The 21,726-nt window shown below is 39.2% G+C and overlaps 1 protein-coding gene across 2 annotated transcripts; it reads right to left on the minus strand.

Moving 5' to 3' along the window:
* On the minus strand, nucleotides 1-16,599 carry LOC149450092 (C-reactive protein-like). 2 transcript variants are annotated; one of them, XM_089692388.1, is made up of 4 exons: nucleotides 16,523-16,573; nucleotides 11,722-11,811; nucleotides 1,745-1,803; nucleotides 1-692 (listed from the first exon to the last, which is right to left on the minus strand). In XM_089692388.1, the coding sequence occupies exons 3-4, from the start codon at nucleotides 1,797-1,799 to the stop codon at nucleotides 43-45; spliced, it is 705 nt and encodes a 234-aa protein (XP_089548514.1). In that variant the 5' UTR covers nucleotides 1,800-1,803; nucleotides 11,722-11,811; nucleotides 16,523-16,573; the 3' UTR covers nucleotides 1-42. The 2 variants fall into 2 exon arrangements, with proteins under 2 accessions (XP_089548514.1, XP_089548513.1); XM_089692387.1 differs by lacking the exon at nucleotides 11,722-11,811 and having other exon boundaries at nucleotides 16,523-16,599.
* Between the last annotated feature and the right edge of the window lie 5,127 nt (nucleotides 16,600-21,726).

Consider the following 21,726-nt stretch of genomic DNA (forward strand, 5'->3'; position numbering starts at 1 on the left):
TGTTTTCTACTGTTTATTAATCTATTTTCCTGGGGTTTACATTTAGTAACATTGCATGTATAATGAGCTGGTTTCTACCGAAGACCCGCACTGGAGTGTGGGTTCAACAAGAACATCTCCTTTAATCTCATAGGTAAGAGAACTCCAGTTAATGATATTTCCTTTGTGATCTCCAGACATAACTTTCCGTATATCTTCTGGCGACAAAACATCATCCCACATGTGGACATCACTTATTTCACCAGAAAACGACTGATTAATGTCAAACCCTCCCCCAAATTTATCTTGCTCCTGTCCCAAAACTATGCTTGTTTCAGGACCAATAGTAGAACCTTTTTTTGAAACTCGTCTAGGGTACAGTTTTCCATTAATCCAAAGTTGAATTACTCCAGTAGTGGAATCCCAGGTCACACAGGTTAGCTTCCAGCTTAGCATCTCAGTGTTTGTCTTGAAAACAGTTTCCTCCTCATTAACATACACATTGTAGACATTCAGTGATTGTGGAAAAATTAAAAAAGTGTTGTGCCTTCCAGAACCCATTGCCAGAGAAAAGAGACTATGGGGCCGTGTAAGCTCTGTGTAAGATTTCAAGCAGACACTGACTTTTTCTAATGGTTTCCTTATGTCAGGTTTCAAAATCACATGTGCGGTCGCAGTTGATTTTGGAAAAAGGAACACTTTACCACTCATATCTAGTAAAAACAAAATGTAAAACAATAATGTCTATTATTGAGAACTTTTTTTTGCTGCATATTTTATTAGTTAAACACAATTTAAACATTAAAATGTGTTAATTTAGATTCATCAGTGGAATTATGATCATTGCCATCATTTATAAACACTATCATCATTACTGTATATAAAATTACCATGTGAAAGTGGAAAACTATGATAACTGCTTTAAAATGTTTTGCCAACCAAAACTTTTTTTTGTTTTTTGAGGGAGGGTTAGAGTCCTTAGTTAGGGGTTAACACCCCTGTAATGTTGGTTTTTTCTTTGTGCCCCTGTTCAGAAGATTTCCCCTCACTTTCTGTCCCTGTGACAATTGGATTTTGAAAATGTTGGGTTGTCGTGGAAACAAGGATTGGTGATAAACCTTCATTGGAGACACCTTGTTCCCATGATAACTCTTACAGGAGCGAATTTCCTTTCCTAGTGGTAAATTACCTCTCAATTCCTTTATATGTACGAGTTGTTCGTAACTGAAATGTTCGTAACTTAGGGACTGCCTGTGATGGAATTTTCATGACCTCATCTCTGTAATTCAAAAGATAACAGCATCTGCTCTGCTAAGGAGGTGTGCGTAACAGCAGGGATTACATCATATCCTGTCCTCTCTATCTGCAGTAAAAGTAAACTACAGTTCCCATCAACCACAGGGAATTGTAGCAAATGTGGATAGGTACACTAGGCCTGTACATATTTTATGTGTCTGAGAGTCTTGGTCTGCCCACCACTGCAGGTGGGGCTGAATGATATCATTGCTTCCTGGAAAAACAACTACAGAAGGGATGTGCCTAGTTACTGGGGGAATAGGAGTCATAGCAGCCACTAGTCTTACAAACAGGAAACCAAAGAGAATTAATGGATTGATTAGGCTATTTCAGAGCAACTACTGAATGAACTAGAAGATGTATGACATATTCAGTGAAGGTAGGAAATCAGCAACAAGGACGTGTAAAGAAGCTTTTGCCTGGAATTCAGCTTTAAGGATCTACTTTAATTGTAAGCTGTAGCACATACCATTCTGCGCAAAAGTTCCCGTGACAAGCATTAGCAACAGGATATGCAGCTTCATCCTCCTAATTAAAATATAAGAACAAAGAGTTAAAATCTCTGCTAGTTGGTTATTTGAGATATTTTATTATGCATTAATTTATGTCTAACTGCATCTTAGGCAGACACCCAGTGCTTTACTACAACAAAGTATTTTTTATATCTTGCTTATGTGTGTTCAAAAATGTCCTTGGCTACCTAAGTACTTGGTATGTGTTTTGAATACAAAAAAGCATCTGCTTTGCTAAGATTTTTTTGTTTTCTGTATGGTTGAACTGCATAGACTTTTGTCTTTTTTCAGCCAAACTAACTATGTAACTATGATATCAAGCTGAGGAGAGTGGGAGTGCTTTGTAGTCCACACACTCCCCGTCCTAGGGGGTGGCTACTTATTCATAGATGCAGCACACTGAGTGAGCCTGGCCAACCTAGGACAGGAAGGGTGTTATTAAAAGGATCACCAGGTTGAAATAAGGAAGTAAACAAAAATCCTCAAAAAAAGAAAACCAATACAGATGCCACATCTCAGGACTGATAAGCTGCAATCTATCACATTTTTGTTTTGGGTTTACTCACCATGATTGGTCCCTGAGCACCATGTTCCTGGCCAGAATATATACTGCATATGTGTGTTAGAAAACCTACTATTAGTAATTTCAGTCACTCAGTAGTAGCAAAAAATATATTTTTTATAAAACTTAATGCAAACTTATTGTAGTAATATACAGTAAGGTTTATACAATATATTATAAATAACTAAAGGACTGGAGAGAAATAATTAATGTAAAGCTGAACTTCAGGAAAAAAAATATTTTTGACTTATGCTTTATACAAACAAGTTACCTCTAATGACAGTAATCATAAATCTAGATAGTTACGGTTTAGTTTTAAAATTGTAGTCTCACTCTTGCCTGAATGCACAGACAGCGATACTGTCAGGACCTGGATCACCTGTCGGTGGCACTGTGGTTCCTAGAGTGCAAAGTTGTAGTTTCGGTGACCACCAGTGGGAGTTTAGTTCCTCCTCTATAGGCAACTTGTGCTTCAGTCTTTTGCTTGCTCATTTATCCTGACCCTGCTCCTGATCTTGCTCTTGCCCTGCATCCAATACCCTACTGCCTTGTTCCTGATCCCAGTTCTAGTACCCCCCCCCCTTCCTTGCATCCCAAGTATTACCCCGTTTTTCTTATTTTGTATAGAATTAGTTAAGCTTACTGTTGTTTAGTTAGGGTACTTGTTAGGTATTTTTTCTTTTGGTTTTGGTTCACTTGTATATTTGTGTTTGCTGTGTTTTCTGTTTGCTAGTATATGGATGTTTTCTGCTTTACTGTTATTAAACTTGCTTAACCACTTCCAGACCGGACACTTTTACCCCCTTCCTGACCAGGGCAATTTTCAGCTTTTAGCGCTATCACACTTTGAATGACAATTGCGCGGTCATGCAACACTGTACCCAAATGAATTTTTTGCCATTTTTTTTGAGATAGATAAAGCTTTATTTTGGTGGTATTTATTCACCACTGGGATTTGTATTTTTTTTGCTATGTAAATGAAATGTCCAAAAATTTTGAAAAAAGTGTTTTTTTTATAAAATTTTGCAAATAAATAATATTTCATCATAAATCTTAGCCAAAATTTATTCCGTTATCTTTTTAGTAAAAAAAAAAAAAATCCAAATTAGTTTATAAGCAAAAATTATAATTTTTAAACATTTTTTTTTACATTTTTATTTTATTTTTTTATATTATTATTTTTTAGTTTTATTTTTTTTTTTTTACATACTGTCACCCTAGCAGTACAGTGTCACTATGGTGACACTGTACTACTTGTGAGGGGTGATGAAGATTTTTTTTTTTTTTTTTACACTGATTGCTTTTACACCCATATAGGATGTAAAAGCAATCATTTCTCTTTCTCTCTGTGTGCATTCTTGCACTCATTGAGAAGAACTGAGTGAGCTGTGATTGGTCACAGCTTGTCACATGGTACAAGGCTTTTGTGAATAGCCTTGTACCATGTGACCTCTGTGATCATTTCACAGATTTCACACATAGTAAGCAATGATGTCAGAAGTGACATCTTGCTTACTACTTTGCATGTGATCACTGATTGGCCAATCAGTGATCACATGATCGGGACCTCGTACAGAGGTCCCGTCTGACGATCGGTGTTTCACTGTGTCCGGAGGACACAGCGGGCACCGGATCGCGGTGCTGCGCGCTCCCAGGGAGCGCGCACAAGCAGGGTGCGGGGAGGCAGTTTATAGACGGCAGTGCCACCGTCCGGCCGTTTATATACAACGGCCGGTCGGGAAGTGGTTAAAGGAGAAGACAAAAATAAAAAATGCTAATTTTTTTATTGCAGGTAAAAAAATGTAGATTTATCATTTTTGTCCAAAGGAGCCTGGGAAGCATTGCACCAGTGATCAGTAGATTGCTGATGCCATGCAGGTCTTCTGCAGACCTGTCAGTATATCTGCTTGCCGTACGGGACGTACAGCCAAGCAGATATTCTGACAGGAAGCTTCAATGAACTACCATGGCGCTCTACAGCACCATTGAAAACTACAAGCCCACAGCCACTAAGGTTGTCTGGACTTGCAGTTCATTCATTCATGGAAGCCAGTGAATGAATGACGTGAAAGTGATGGTGGAGCCCCGCACAGCTGCGCTGTTTTCAAATATGATAGATAGCATGGGGAAACTTCTACCCATATTATCTGCCGGGGGTGCAGCTGCAGCTATGGGAATATGTAACATGTTCCAAAGGTGAACCTATCTTTTAAATTATATATAGTCTGGTTTCAGTTTCCTGAGTGCTGCTGGTGGATGCCTCCAGTCGGTACCCCTGACCCCCAGCCACACAGGAATAAGAGTAGAGGCTGTGACAGTGAAGGAATTCCATCATTCATCCTCTTTTTCCTCTTCCTCTGTTCATTGGAGAAGGGGAGATCCTGTCATTAACCCACCCTTGCTTTCCTCATGCTCATTCATAGAACACTTCGCATCGATCAAGACCTAGGGTTACATCTAGAGATGAGCGAATTATTCAAAAATTCGATTCGGCCGATTCGCCGAATTTCAGGAAGAAATTCGATTCGATGCGAATTAATTTGCTACGAAGTTAACTTATAAAAAGGGTTTCTAGGCTTCAGATAGCCTTTAAATTAGTGCAGAACACTGTACCTTTAATTTAAATGCCCTTGGAGATGAGGAAGGAGAAGGAGAAGGATGAGAAGAAGGAGAAGTAGAAGGATGAGAAGAAGGAGAAGGAGAAGGATGAGAAGAAGGAGAAGGATGAGAAGAAGGAGAAGGAGAAGGATGAGAAGAAGGAGAAGGAGAAGGATGAGAAGAAGGAGAAGGAGAAGGAGAAGGATGAGAAGAAGGAGAAGGAGAAGGATGAGAAGAAGGAGAAGGAGAAGGATGAGAAGATGGAGAAGGAGAAGGATGAGAAGAAGGAGAAGGATGAGAAGAAGGAGAAAGAGAAGGATGAGAAGAAGGAGAAGGAGAAGGATGAGAAGAAGGAGAAGGATGAGAAGAAGGAGAAGGAGAAGGATGAGAAGAAGGAGAAGGATGAGAAGAAGGATGAGAAGAAGGAGAAGGATGAGAAGAAGGATGAGAAGAAGGAGAAGGATGAGAAGAAGGATGAGAAGAAGGAGAAGGATGAGAAGAGGGATGAGAAGAAGGAGAAGGATGAGAAGAAGGAGAAGGAGAAGGATGAGAAGAAGGAGAAGGATGAGAAGAAGGAGAAGGATGAGAAGAAGGAGAAGGATGAGAAGAAGGAGAAGGATGAGAAGAAGGATGAGAAGAAGGAGAAGGATGAGAAGAAGGATGAGAAGAAGGAGAAGGATGAGAAAAAGGATGAGAAGAAGGAGAAGGATGAGAAGAAGGAGAAGGATGAGAAGAAGGAGAAGGATGAGAAGAAGGATGAGAAGAAGGAGAAGGATGAGAAGAAGGATGAGAAGAAGGAGAAGGATGAGAAGAAGGAGAAGGATGAGAAGAAGGAGAAGGATGAGAAGAAGGAGAAGGATGAGAAGAAGGAGAAGGAGAAGGAGAAGGAGAAGGATGAGAAGAAGGAGAAGGAGAAGGATGAGAAGATGGAGAAGGAGAAGGATGAGAAGAAGGAGAAGGATGAGAAGAAGGAGAAGGAGAAGGATGAGAAGAAGGAGAAGGAGAAGGATGAGAAGAAGGAGAAGGATGAGAAGAAGGAGAAGGAGAAGGATGAGAAGAAGGAGAAGGATGAGAAGAAGGAGAAGGATGAGAAGAAGGATGAGAAGAAGGAGAAGGATGAGAAGAAGGATGAGAAGAAGGAGAAGGATGAGAAGAAGGATGAGAAGAAGGAGAAGGATGAGAAGAGGGATGAGAAGAAGGAGAAGGATGAGAAGAAGGAGAAGGAGAAGGATGACAAGAAGGAGAAGGATGAGAAGAAGGAGAAGGATGAGAAGAAGGAGAAGGATGAGAAGAAGGAGAAGGAGAAGGATGAGAAGAAGGAGAAGGATGAGAAGAAGGAGAAGGAGAAGGATGAGAAGAAGGAGAAGGATGAACCGCTGTATGGAGTGAATGTCACAGAACTGTCAGAAATAGGCTATTTCTGACAGTTCTGTGACATTCCCTCCATACAGCGGTTGAAACATTGTATCTATTTGTTTCCATAAATGGTTCCATTTATGGAAACAAATAGATACAATGTTTCAACCGCTGTATGGAGGGAATGTCACAGAACTGTCAGAAATAGCCTATTTCTGACAGTTCTGTGACATTCCCTCCATACAGCGGTTGAAACATTGTATCTACGGTCAGGTCCATAAATATTGGGACATCAACACAATTCTAACATTTTTGGCTCTATACACCACCACAATGGATTTGAAATGAAACAAACAAAATGTGTTTTAACTGCAGACTGTCAGCTTTAATTTGAGGGTGTTTACATCCAAATCAGGTGAACGGTGTAGGACTTACAACAGTTTGCATATGTGCCTCCCACTTGTTTAGGGATCAAAAGTAATGGGACAGAATAATAATCATAAATCAAACTTTCACTTTTTAATACTTGGTTGCAAATCCTTTGCAGTCAATTACAGCCTGAAGTCTGGAACGCATAGACATCACCAGACGCTGGGTTTCATCCCTGGTGATGCTCTGCCAGGCCTCTACTGCAACTGTCTTCAATTCCTGCTTGTTCTTGGGGCATTTTCCCTTCAGTTTTGTCTTCAGCAAGTGAAATGCATGCTCAATCAGATTCAGGTCAGGTGATTGACTTGGCCATTGCATAACATTCCACTTCTTTCCCTTAAAAAACTCCTTGGTTGCTTTTGCAGTATGCTTTGGGTCATTGTCCATCTGCACTGTGAAGTGGCGTCCAATGAGTTCTGAAGCATTTGGCTAAATATGAGCAGATAATATTGCCCGAAACACTTCAGAATTCATCCTGCTGCTTTTGTCAGCAGTCACATCATCAATAAATACAAGAGAACCAGTTCCATTGGCAGCCATACATGCCCATGCCATGACACTACCACCACCATGCTTCACTGATGAGGTGGTATGCTTAGGATTATGAGCAGTTCCTTTACTTCTCCATACTCTTCTCTTCCCATCACTCTGGTACAAGTTGATCTTGGTCTCATCTGTCCATAGGATGTTGTTCCAGAACTGTGAAGGCTTTTTTAGATGTCATTTGGCAAACTCTAATCTGGCCTTCCTGTTTTTGAGGCTTCCCAATTGTTTACATCTTGTGGTGAGCCCTCTGTATTCACTCTGATGAAGTCTTCTCTTGATTGTTGACTTTGACACACATACACCTACCTCCTGGAGAGTGTTCTTGATCTGGCCAACTGTTGTGAAGGGTGTTTTCTTCACCAGGGAAAGAATTCTTTGGTCATCCACCACAATTTTTTTCCGTGGTCTTCCGGGTCTTTTGGTGTTGCTGAGCTCACCGGTGTGTTCCTTCCTTTTTAAGAATGTTCCAAACAGTTGTTTTGGCCACGCCTAATGTTTTTGCTATCTCTCTGATGAGTTTGTTTTGTTTTTTCAGCCTAATGATGGCTTGCTTCACTGATAGTGACAGCTCTTTGGATCTCATCTTGAGCGTTGACAGCAACAGATTCCAAATGCAAATAGCACACTTGAAATGAACTCTGGACCTTTTATCTGCTCATTGTAATTGGGATAATGAGGGAATAACACACACCTGGCCATGGAACAGCTGAGAAGCCAATTGTCCCATTACTTTTGGTTCCTTAACAAGTGGGAGGCACATATGCAAACTGCTGTAATTCCTACACTGTTCACCTGATTTGGATGTAAATACCCTCAAATTAAAGCTGACAGTCTGTAGTTAAAGCACATCTTGTTCGTTTCATTTCAAATTCATTGTGGTGTATAGAGCCAAAAATGTTAGAATTGTGTCAATGTCCCAATATTTATGGACCTGACTGTATTTGTTTCCATTGGTTGGTTTTAGAAATAGATACAAACAAATAGATACAATGTTTCAACCGCTGTATGGAGTGAATGTCACAGAACTGTCAGAAATAGCCTACATTACCTCCTCCAGAGCTCCTCTAAGTGTATCTGCAGAATAGAGGAGCTCTGCAGATACACTTTTTGCCGGCTTGGAATTATTCTTATTTTCATCCTACTTCTTCTTCTTCTTCTTCTTCATCCTCAGAAGAAGAAGAAGAGGATGAGGATGAGGATGAAGAGGAAGAAGAAGAAGAAGTAGGATGAAAATAAGAAGAATTCCAAGCCGGCAAAAAGTGTATCTGCAGAGCTCCTCTATTCTGCAGATACACTTAGAGGAGCTCTGCAGATACACTTTTTGCCGGCTTGGAATTCTTCTTATTTTCATCCTACTTCTTCTTCTTCTTCTTCTTCTTCTTCATCCTCATCCTCATCCTCATCCTCTTCTTCTGAGGATGAGGATGAGGATGAAGAAGAAGAAGAAGCAGGATGAAAATAAGATTAATTCCAAGCCGGCAAGAAGTGTATCTGCAGAGCTCCTCTAAGTGTATCTGCAGAATAGAGGAGCTCTGCAGATACACTTTTTGCCGGCTTGGAATTATTCTTATTTTCATCCTACTTCTTCTTCTTCTTCTTCTTCTTCATCCTCATCCTCAGAAGAAGAAGAGGATGAGGATGAGGATGAAGAGGAAGAAGAAGAAGAAGAAGAAGTAGGATGAAAATAAGAAGAATTCCAAACCGGCAAAAAGTGTATCTGCAGAGTTCCTCTATTCTGCAGATACACTTAGAGGAGCTCTGCAGATACACTTTTTGCCGGCTTGGAATTATTCTTATTTTCATCCTACTTCTTCTTCTTCTTCATCCTCATCCTCATCCTCTTCTTCTTCTTCTGAGGATGAGGATGAAGAAGAAGAAGTAGGATGAAAATAAGAATAATTCCAAGCCGGCAAAAAGTGTATCTGCAGAGCTCCTCTAAGTGTATCTGCAGAATAGAGGAGCTCTGCAGATACACTTTTTGCCGGCTTGGAATTATTCTTATTTTCATCCTACTTCTTCTTCTTCTTCTTCTTCATCCTCATCCTCAGAAGAAGAAGAAGAGGATGAGGATGAGGATGAAGAGGAAGAAGAAGAAGAAGAAGAAGTAGGATGAAAATAAGAAGAATTCCAATCCGGCAAAAAGTGTATCTGCAGAGCTCCTCTATTCTGCAGATACACTTAGAGGAGCTCTGCAGATACACTTTTTGCCGGCTTGGAATTATTCTTATTTTCATCCTACTTCTTCTTCTTCTTCTTCTTCTTCATCCTCATCCTCTTCTTCTTCTTCTGAGGATGAGGATGAGGATGAAGAAGAAGAAGAAGTAGGATGAAAATAAGATTAATTCCAAGCCGGCAAAAAGTGTATCTGCAGAGCTCCTCTAAGTGTATCTGCAGAATAGAGGAGCTCTGCAGATACACTTTTTGCCGGCTTGGAATTATTCTTATTTTCATCCTACTTCTTCATCCTCATCCTCAGAAGAAGAAGAAGAGGATGAGGATGAGGACGAGGTAACGTGTAAAAAATTCTGGATTTTTGCTTTCATTTCAGTGACTAGTTAGACCAAACATCCCAAAAGGTTCTCTAGACTGAAGAACTTCTGTTCTCAGGTGATGATGTGAAGGAAAGACGCAATATTCCATAGGCAACACAGCAATCAGACACCACCCCCACCCCCCCGGCAGAGAGAGCCTGACACAGACCCACAACAGTGGCCAACAACACCCGTGCCCCCCCCACCTGAGAGAGCCTTTCCACTAGCACCCCCCCCCACACACACTCACCTTCACAGCTCCAGATATCCCCCGGAACGGAAGTCGGGCTCTGCATACGCCATCATGCAGCCCGCAGCCTCTTTCGAATCCCACCTGGTCCCCATGCTGAATATGTCTGTTCTTCTTGGGGGGGGGGGTGCTGCCCCCCTGAAAAATGCCACCCTAGGCAAATGCCTTGTTTGCCTTGTGGTAAACGCACCCCTGATATTCCATTATTAATGAGGTCAAGGGGGCACTCTTTACATCTGGAGGAAAAGAAATGTCATCTCCAAACACGGAAAGGTTTCTTCACAGTGAAAGCAGTGAAAATGTGGAATAGACTCCCTCAAGAGTTGGATTGCTTTAAAAAAAAGTCCTGGATTCTTTCTTAGATACACCGAATATAACTGGATACTAACATTTATAGGTAAAGTTGATTCAGGGAATATCTGATTGCCTCTTGGAGGATCAGGAAGGATTTTTTTCCCTGCAGGAGCAAATTGGATCATGCTTTGCTGGTTTTTTTGCCTCCCTATGGATCAACTGTGGGTGTAAGAGTATAACTTTTTTCTTTTTTTTATTGTTTAACTAGATGGACTTTTGTCTTTTTTCAGCCAGACTAACTATGTAACTATATGTAATGGCATAGCAGCCTTGATAGAAAAATGCAACCCTAGTCAAACCTCACTGTTTTATAATGGCAACATAATTGGGCAGATTTAGTAAAGAAGTTAATAATCTGCATATGACTGGAAAAGGGTAACTTCACTGTTGTTGAGAAAAAAAAACATTCCCCTCTGGGTGATCAATGCACATTTCAAAGATTTTACCAAACTTTGTTGCAGATTCCAATCTTTTGTTATTCTGAAGAGCTAGCTGCTTGTTTGTCTGTGTCCATGTGCAAATTAATGCAAATTGGGAGTGTTTTTTATTATTATCAATCAGCTGCTGTACTTGCAGGGTTCTAAGGAGGAAAGTTGCAGGATCTGTATCCCTTTTCGGAGTATCTCACCAAAAATTAGATTTTTGTTGCCCAAAATCTAACTTATATCTTAGTGAAATGTGGGAAATAAGTAAGGCAATCATTCAAGCAGGAAATGACATTTTTGGGGGACGTTCTGTACACAGATGGTGTCATCTCCAGGTTGCCATATTGTGTTGTATTTTACAGAAAACTACAGTGCTGCAGATTGAAAATGAAAAGTTCACCTTTTTGAACACGTTACATGTTCCACCCATTTTTAGAGTGGAATATGTAACATGTTCCCAATCTTGCATCTGCCACCCTATCCCCTTGTAGCAGAATACATTGTAGCAGAATACATGTTGGCCTAAAGTTATGAAGAAATTTTAACTCTGATTTTTTTTTTTGTTATTGGATGTGTTTTATAACAGAAATTAGAAAATATTGTTTGTTTTTTTTCAAGATTTTCATGTTTTTTTTTTTCATTTAGATTGCAAAACAAACACAGTGGTGATCAAATAGCACTAAAAGAAAGCTCTATTTGTGTGGGAAAAATTATATAAATTTCATTTTAGCATAGTGTTCCATGACTGCACAATTTCCAGTTAAATCAGCTCAGTGCTGAATAGCAAAACATAGGCGGTAAAACTTTCCAGAGCTCAAGTAGATAAAGTGAACAGGAATGTGTCTTTCACATGAATGAATGAATTAATTTAATGAATATTTACACAATGTTTTGGGAGAAGATTCTCAGCTCCTTCAGCCAAGTTGTGTTGCCACTAGAATGTCTTGAGTAACTATTGAATACAGCCAATAGTCTGGTGGGAAAAAAAAAATAAATATCTTAGGCTCCAGTCACACCTATGCAGTTTACTTATTGTTCATTTTGCAGGGCTTTTCACAGTTAATTTTGTGTTTTTCTACATGCTTTTTAATGCTTTTTTTATGCTTTTTTACTGTGTTTTGCATTTTGCTCAGCTTTTTTTTACTTTTTTAAGTGATTTTTTTTTGATTGCTGGGAATAATAAAAATGCAAAACGCAAAATGCAGCAAAAACACAGTACCATTCATTTCAGTAGCTTCTCCATTGAACTCCATTATAGCAAAAACACTGCTTATAACTTTAAAAAAAGTCCCTGACCCTTTCCAAAAAAACTCAAAAAACCATAGATGTGAACATGTCCCATAGGAAACCATGTTAAGTGGACTGTAGTGCATTTCTGCAAAAAGCACTAAAAAAATGCACTGTGTGAACGGAGCTTTAAACTCGTGAAATGGCTCTACTTGCAAAATTTTGTGCGTTGCCAAAGATTTAGCTACTACTTTAGATTATAACAATTGCCTAAAAAAGAACAGTGAGGGCTGAATTGATATATTAAAATGCTTCATACACCATTAGGGTTGTAAAGTTTGCCAACAATGTAAAGAATAGTTTTTGTGGTTATTTATAATAATAAAAGAAATGTAATTAAAATGTCACGTTTAAAAAGTAGTGAATGTGATATTTAGAGATGAGCGAAGTATTGAAAAATTCGATTCGGCTGATTCGGCGAATTCCAGTATGAAATTCGATTCGATGCGAATTTCTTCGCTACGAAGATGGCTTATAAAAAGGGTTTCTAGGCTTCAGAGAGCCTTTAAATTAGTGCAGAACACTGTACCTTTAATTTAAATGCCCTTGGAGATCAGGAAGGAGAAGGAGAAGGAGAAGGATGAGAAGAAGGAGAAGGAGAAGGATGAGAAGAAGGAGAAGGAGAAGGAGAAGGATGAGAAGAAGGAGAAGGATGAGAAGATGGAGAAGGAGAAGGATGAGAAGAAGGAGAAGGATGAGAAGAAGGAGAAGGAGAAGGATGAGAAGAAGGAGAAGGAGAAGGATGAGAAGAAGGAGAAGGATGAGGAGAAGGAGAAGGATGAGAAGAAGGAGAAGGATGAGAAGAAGGAGAAGGATGAGAAGAAGGAGAAGGAGAAGGATGAGAAGAAGGAGAAGGATGAGAAGAAGGAGAAGGATGAGAAGAAGGAGAAGGAGAAGGATGAGGAGAAGGAGAAGGATGAGAAGAAGGAGAATGATGAGAAGAAGGAGAAGGATGAGGAGAAGGAGAAGGATGAGAAGAAGGAGAAGGAGAAGGATGAGAAGAAGGAGAAGGAGAAGGATGAGAAGAAGGAGAAGGAGAAGGATGAGAAGAAGGAGAAGGATGAGAAGAAGGAGAAGGATGAGAAGAAGGAGAAGGATGAGAAGAAGGAGAAGGATGAGAAGAAGGAGAAGGATGAGAAGAAGGAGAAGGATGAGAAGAAGGAGAAGGATGAGAAGAAGGAGAAGGAGAAGCAGAAGGAGAAGGATGAGAAGAAGGAGAAGGAGAAGGATGAGAAGATGGAGAAGGAGAAGGATGAGAAGAAGGAGAAGGAGAAGGATGAGAAGAAGGAGAAGGAGAAGGATGAGAAGAAGGAGAAGGATGAGAAGAAGGAGAAGGATGAGAAGAAGGAGAAGGATGAGAAGAAGGAGAAGGATGAGAAGAAAGAGAAGGAGAAGGATGAGAAGAAGGAGAAGGATGAGAAGAAGGAGAAGGATGAGAAGAAGGAGAAGGATGAGAAGAAGGAGAAGGATGAGAAGAAGGAGAAGGATGAGAAGAAGGAGAAGGATGAGAAGAAGGAGAAGGATGAGAAGAAGGAGAAGGATGAGAAGAAGGAGAAGGAGAAGCAGAAGGAGAAGGATGAGAAGAAGGAGAAGGAGAAGGATGAGAAGATGGAGAAGGAGAAGGATGAGAAGAAGGAGAAGGAGAAGGATGAGAAGAAGGAGAAGGAGAAGGATGAGAAGAAGGAGAAGGATGAGAAGAAGGAGAAGGATGAGAAGAAGGAGAAGGATGAGAAGAAGGAGAAGGATGAGAAGAAAGAGAAGGAGAAGGATGAGAAGAAGGAGAAGGATGAGAAGAAAGAGAAGGATGAAAAGAAGGAGAAGGATGAGAAGAAGGAGAAGGATGAGAAGAAGGAGAAGGAGAAGCAGAAGGAGAAGGATGAGAAGAAGGAAAAGGAGAAGGATGAGAAGATGGAGAAGGAGAAGGATGAGAAGAAGGAGAAGGAGAAGGATGAGAAGAAGGAGAAGGAGAAGGATGAGAAGAAGGAGAAGGATGAGAAGAAGGATGAGAAGAAGGATGAGAAGAAGGAGAAGGATGAGAAGAAGGAGAAGGATGAGAAGAAGGAGAAGGATGAGAAGAAGGAGAAGGATGAGAAGAAGGAGAAGGATGAGAAGAAGGACAGTTCTGTGACAGTTTCTGTCTATTTCTGACAGTTCTGGGACATTCACTCCATACAGCGGTTTCAACCGCTGTATGGAGGGAATGTCCCAGAACTGTCAGAAATAGACTATTTATGACAGTTCTGGGACATTCACTCCATACAGCGGTTGAAACATTGTATCTATTTGTTTCCATAAATGGATCCATTTATGGAAACAAATAGATACAATGTTTCAACCGCTGTATGGAAGGAATGTCACAGAACTGTTAGAAATAGTCTATTTCTGACAGTTCTATGACATTCCCTCCATACAGCGGTTTCAACCGCTGTATGGAGTGAATGTCCCAGAACTGTCAGAAATAGTCTATTTCTGACAGTTATGGGACATTCACTCCATACAGCGGTTGAAACATTGTATCTATTTTTTTCCATAAATGACATTCTGCAAATACACTTAGAGGAGCGCTGCAGATACACATTTTGCCGGCTTGGAATTAATCTTATTTTCATCCTACTTCTTCTTCTTCTTCTTCATCCTCATCCTTATAAGAAGAAGAAGAGGATGAGGATGAAGAAGAAGAAGAAGAAGTAGGCAAAAAGTGTATCTGCAGCGCTCCTCTAAGTGTATCTGCAGAATGTCATTTATGGAAAAAAATAGATACAATGTTTCAACCGCTGTATGGAGTGAATGTCCCAGAACTGTCATAAATAGTCTATTTCTGACAGTTCTATGACATTCCCTCCATACAGCGGTTGAAACATTGTATCTATTCTTTTCCATAAATGACATTCTGCAGATACACTTAGAGGAGCGCTGCAGATACACTTTTTGCCGGCTTGGAATTATTCTTATTTTCATCCTACTTCTTCTTCTTCTTCTTATGAGGATGAGGATGAAGAAGAAGTAGGATGAAAATAAGATTAATTCCAAGCCGGCAAAAAGTGTATCTGCAGCGCTCCTCTAAGTGTATTTGCAGAATGTCATTTATGGAAAAAAATAGATACAATGTTTCAACCGCTGTATGGAGTGAATGTCCCAGAACTGTCAGAAATAGTCTATTTCTGACAGTTATGGGACATTCCCTCCATACAGCGGTTTCCGGCAAAAAGTGTATGTGCAGAGTTCCTCTATTCTGCAGATACACTTAGAGGAGCTCTGCAGATACACTTAGAGGAGCTCTGCACATACACTTTTTGCCGGCTTGGAATTATTCTTATTTTCATCCTACTTCTTCTTCTTCTTCATCCTCATCCTCTTCTTCTGAGGATGAGGATGAGGATGAAGAAGAAGAAGTAGGATGAAAATAAGATTAATTCCAAGCCGGCAAAAAGTGTATGTGCAGAGCTCCTCTAAGTGTATGTGCAGAGCTCCTCTAAGTGTATCTGCAGAATAGAGGAACTCTGCACATACACTTTTTGCCGGCTTGGAATTATTCTTATTTTCATCCTACTTCTTCTTCTTCTTCTTCATCCTCATCCTCTTCTTCTTCTTTTGAGGATGAGGATGAAGAAGAAGAAGAAGAAGTAGGATGAAAATAAGATTAATTCCAAGCCGGCAAAAAGTGTATGTGCAGAGCTCCTCTAAGTGTATCTGCAGAGCTCCTCTAAGTGTATCTGCAGAATAGAGGAACTCTGCACATACACTTTTTGCCGGCTTGGAATTATTCTTCTTTTCATCCTACTTCTTCTTCTTCTTCTTCATCCTCATCCTCATCCTCAGAAGAAGAGGATGAGGATGAGGATGATGAAGAAGAAGAAGAAGAAGAAGTAGGATGAAAAGAAGAATAATTCCAAGCCGGCAAAAAGTGTATGTGCAGAGTTCCTCTATTTCTGACAGTTCTCTGACAGCTTCTTCACATGTACAGCGGTTGAAACATCTGTATCCTAAATGGAAACTAATAGATACAATGTTTCAACCGCTAAACATGTGTTCCTTCTGTCAGAGAACTGTCAGAAATAGCGGAGCTCACTGCAGGGACACTTTTGCCGGCTGATCGGGAAATGTTCGATTCGCGCACCTGAAGTAGGCAAAATTTCGGATTCAACGCGAATCGAATATTTCCTGAAATTCGACTCGAATTCCGGTTCGCCTGGTTCGATTCGCTCATTTCTAGTGATATTCAACAAATGATCCGCTGCAGCTGGTGCGTGTGTTTTAAATTAAAGTGTAATGAATTACCACCTATGAATTTTTGGTGATCACATTCACTGTTTTATAAAGATGACCCCAAATATTAACCTGAGGCTAAAATATTTCTGAAAATTCTATTGTTCTTTTTAGGAATAATCATTGCTTACCTATATTTCTTGATCTGTGGATAATGAAGTACGGTTCTATCCTCTCTGCTTCTTTTTATATGTACACCTGTGCTCAAAGTGAGTCATCTGTTTCCACAGTATGTAAATCCAGAGCTTGTTATCAGTAGTAAATATTGCAAAAGATTTCCCAGAAAAGTCTTTGGCAATTAAGGAGCAAATATGTTGGTAAAGCAAACGCCTGGTATCTGTCATTTCTTTATCTTTTTTTGCTATTATTTTTATTCTATGTGGTTAATAATTATATTTCATTTGTAATCATGTCAAATGTAGACATTGATTAAACATATTTAAAAGAATACATTTAATAGTGATTACAGAGCTGCATTATTTCATCATTGTGTATGTAGAAGTCAGCTTTAAAAGGATGCAAAAGAAAATAGTAAGTTAGAATATACAGTTGTGCTCAAGAGTTTGCATACCTATCACAATTTCCTGGCAGAAATTGTGATATTTTGGTATTGATATTGAAAATACGACTGATCATGCCAAAAAAAATGTTTTTTTTATTTAAGGATTGTGATCATTTGAAGCCATTTATTATCACATAGTAGTTTGGGTGATTCCTGTTACAAAATAGCCAAAATAGCCCTGATCAAAGGTTTAGATCCCTTGGATGTTTGGTCTTGGTACAGACACACAAGGTGACACAAGTTAAGATTAATTTCACACATCTATGGTGTTTTAAATTGCAATTAGTGTCTGTGTGTAAATAGTCAATTCGTTTTTTTTAGCTCTCACGTGGATTCACTGAGCAGGCTAGATACTGAGCCATGGGGAGCGAAAAAGAAGGTAATGGAACTGGATATCCAAAGCCTTGAATATGCCAGTCAGCATCAATCACTTATTAAGAAGTGGAAAATTTGGGGATCTCTTGATACCAAGCCAAGGTTAGGTAGACCAAGAAAGATTGTACCCACAACTGCCAAAATTGTTCAGGATACAACGAAAACCTTACAGGAAACTTCAGGGGAAGCACAGGCTGCTCTGGAAAAGACGGTGTGGTTGTTTTAAGGAGCACAATATGATTATACTTGAACAAAAATGAGCTGCATGGTCAAGTTGGCAGAAAGAGCCATTTAATGCGCCAATGCCACAAGAAAGCGAGTGAGGCATGTCAAGACATTGTTGTGCATATTGTAACCAGGATTTTTTTTTTTTTTTTTAATGATAAAGCATATCTAGCACCACCAGTAATAGAGCAAAACAGTTTCACAATATACAATATGGGTTTTATTGTTGAAGTTGTATTAGGTTTACATTGGGGGCCATCTTTAATAATGAAATATACATTTTTTTTTCTATTTAAAATGTTAGCATAAATGGAATTAAATTACACCTAAAGCCAACTGTTTACATAACAGGATACCAGTTTCCTGAAAGAGGAAGGTAGATGAGCCCCATAGAAGCCTATAGGGCTGTATTGTGCAGAAGTGGCTAGGAGAGAGAGAGAGAGAGAGGACACTCTATATAAAGAATTCATGGAGGGCACGGGCATTGAATCTCGGTAAGTATGCATCTCTGGAGGGGGGAGAATAGGATCAGTTAGGTCAGGGGCAAAATACAGGTGCACTTTGTCTGAAAAGACACTTTTTTTAAGACCTTTTTCACAGGGGCATACTTAAGTATACACCAATGTGGGGGGTGTTTTGCCTGAAGGGGATACAAAGGTGTTCCATGTATCCATGTGCAAGCAGTCTCATTCTTGGCAATTGGGACACAGCTGCTGCTCCCAATTTGACATTTGCATTCATGTGGGTACAGGAATGCAGACCATGTGAATTTTAGAACATGTGTAAGCCGTGTACTGGGGTGGGCTCCCCAGGATACAGTGAAGTCACGAACGAGGAAAGCAACCCCAACACCAGCTTTTGTCATAACAGAATTTTACTTAGATGTGGCAAATTTTTTTGTTTTCTGTTATTTTGAAAGTGTAAATGATGGAAATAAAATCTAACTTTTGTTGACATATTATAAGAATGTCTAATCTGTAATTTGATGCCTTTTGGATATTTTTCCATCTTTCCTTGGCTTCTTTATGCACATTAATACAAATTTTTAGCTGGGGTGCCCAAACTTTCGATCCCCACTGTATATGTTATTGGCAGATGGTCCTTACATATGTTATGTCGCTAATTTGTACAAAATTTCAAAAAAATTACAAACTTAAAGCATCATTTTTTATTAAGTTTACTCTAAAATCAATGCCTACAAATATCCATAGCTCCATCTAGTGACCCAAAACAAAAATTACATTCTGCACTAAGCCTGTTTGTCTCCATGTTGTGGTAAAAACCTATATGGAAACTTTAAAAAACCTAAATATATTCTATATAGACTGCTATACCCAACATTATGCTAAAATACTATAAAATATATGGTATCTAAAATTACCTAAACTATTTTGTTTAAAAAAAAATATGGGATTTCCTAGGGTAAAATATAAAAAATCTGTGATGAAGAAATTTAAATCTAGATCTACATTCATACCATGGAGGGTCAAGGTACCAAGTTTCAAAATCTACCTCGTCTCATTTTGTGAAAAATCTTTCTTTAAATTGGACCCTCTCCAGTGTTCCTTGACCCTGTCTATACAACAAAAAGGTAAGTAGACTTGTGGTAAAAAAAAAAGTCTCAAAATGCTATCTCTCTGTTAACCATTTTTTATATTGTTCTTCTGTTCTTGGATATCCACTGCAAGCTTCCAGATAGTCCTACCTTCTTCCTAGATCTCACATGGGCATTCCAGCATATATGTAACACATGAACTATTGCAAGATAGAGATATTTTTGTATAATGTATTGTTTGCTTGTATAGTTAGACCCAAAAATTGTGCAGTTTCTAACATTATCTTTACTGATTCAACTTGATCCACATCTTCTACATTTATAAGAACACAATCTATCTAAAAAGGTGACCCATTTTTGGGGGGATCTGGGATATTTTTCACAATTTTGGTCCTAAGTCCTGGGGCTCTTCTGTAAAAAAAAAAAACTTGGTTTCCTAGGTAATATATTTTGTTGGGTGTTTTTGCAGCACTTACCTAGGAGTGATATATATCACAAGCTATGGGGTTTACAGTTTTTTTGTTTATGATTCATTGATAGCTTTTCAGTTTTTTTTCTGATTATTTGATGATAGCTGAAAACACATACAACATCAATTCGCAGACAGTGTTTATTGCTCACAAACTATTTACTATAGCGCAGCATTCATTTATTATTTTTTATAAATATTCTGTAGTGTGTTGTCCCTCATCAAAATCATCCAAATTTTTTTGTTCCATTGTCTTATGCTGTCTACTGTAACCAGTTACAAATGCTAGGTCAAAATTTTGTGACTTACCTTTACCCTCCCTTAACATCAGTCCTCTGATTCTCCAACTTCTCTTCTAATGTGCTCTAAAGTTTTTTTCTTGTATCCTTTAGCCATCCAAATCATTTAGCTTAATCCTTGTATACTGTCCCTTGAGTACACTCTTTACCCATTTGGGGTGATTACAGCTATTGGTTGGTATGTACTCATTTCTATCAGTATCTTAAAATATGTTTTTGTACACAATTTACCCTGATTTTCAAAAATGGTTAAATCCAAATAGTGAACAATATTTACTGGCTGTAAGTGAATCTCAAAATTATTCCTATTGTCATGTACCTGATAAGAGACTGAATTGACGAGGTCATCCTCACTTGTGTCACTAGCCCTGACCCCGCTCATGTTGGAACAGAGGGAGTCTAGGAACCAGGGGGACAAGAGCGCCAGTGGTTGTTGTTTGCAGCTCTTGCAGATGATGACCTTGGAAGGTGGATGATCCCCAGATTTGGACACCACAGTAATAGGCAGAACAGGTCTTGTGGATTGCCAGGCGTGCAGCAGAGCAAGGTAGGTTGTGAGGACAAGAGACTGGAGCAGAGTCATTTTATAGCCAGGGTCATCATCAACAGTCAGGCAGCGCGGTACAGAATCAGAAGGAAAAGCCAAAGTCAGGAGCAGAGCTGAAGTCAGGAACCAGTATCAGGAAAGTAATCGAAGTCGGGTCAGGAACAAGCCGGGTTGGTAACAGAGGAATCGTACAGGAACAAGTAGGACACGGGGGGAGCTGAAGACCAGTCAGCACTGAACATGAGCAGAGGCACTCCTTAAATGGGCCATCTGGCGCCAACCTTAACCATGCGTGTGCACGTGCGCGATCGCGCATTCCTGCGCGCATGCGCACAACCAGTAATTCTTCTGCGGGAATTCCTATGCGCATTCCCGATTCTTCTTGCCGGAAATCCCTTACACCTATTCATGTGTGTAATAAACTTATCAAACTCCTCTATTGTACCCTACAATATTATCTGAATATCGTCAATGAACCTCTTAAACAACCTTAATTGTCAGCAATTACCATCAAAATATCCCCTTTCTTCCATTTATTTAACACACTATGGGGCATATTTAGCATCCATAGCAACTCCTTTAATTTGATTGGAAAAGGTATTACCATGCCATAAGAAATTATTACCCATTGCCATTTGTAAGGCTTACAAAATAAGTTTCCTTTGTACCCACACCAAGTCTGTTTTCTCTCTTAGGGCCTATTTCACTGCAGACAGCCCATTTTCCTGTTTTATTTTAGTATATAATAACTCAATGTCTACGGTTACCAATATATTATCTTTGTTTAAAGCGAGTCCTTAGAGTTGCTTAATTACATCTTTATTATCTTTTACATAGGAGGAACTATTTTTTATTGTTAAGGGTTGTAGCTAAACATCAATATATTCTCCTCTCCTGGTGTTTATCCCACTCACAATGGGTCTTCCTGAGGGGGTTTTGTTTATTTTGTATGAACTTTTGGGACCTGACATATGACAGGTATTCTAGGGCCTCTGGGATAAGGTACTTAGTTCTACCAATTTTCCTCTCAACTTTTTACTTGGATTTCCATTTAATTTTTATACAGTATGTATCCTCATTCCCCATTATTCTTTTCATTTCTACATCGTAATCCTTTTAAGTCATAATAACCTCCCCCTCATGTCCATCAGGTGGATCACAATGTCTCTTCTTTTTTCTAATGCTTGTATCCCTTTTTCTATTATTATTTTAACCAAACCTTTTTAACTTTATTTCCCTAATGTTGTTGTGTTTTAAACACATCAACATATTGATGCCATTTGGGTTTCAGATTACACAACAA

Source organism: Staurois parvus, unplaced genomic scaffold (genome assembly GCF_062004578.1).
Source record: "Staurois parvus isolate SC_StPar_1 unplaced genomic scaffold, SC_StPar_1.0 ptg000583l, whole genome shotgun sequence".
Classification (NCBI taxonomy): domain Eukaryota; kingdom Metazoa; phylum Chordata; class Amphibia; order Anura; family Ranidae; genus Staurois; species Staurois parvus.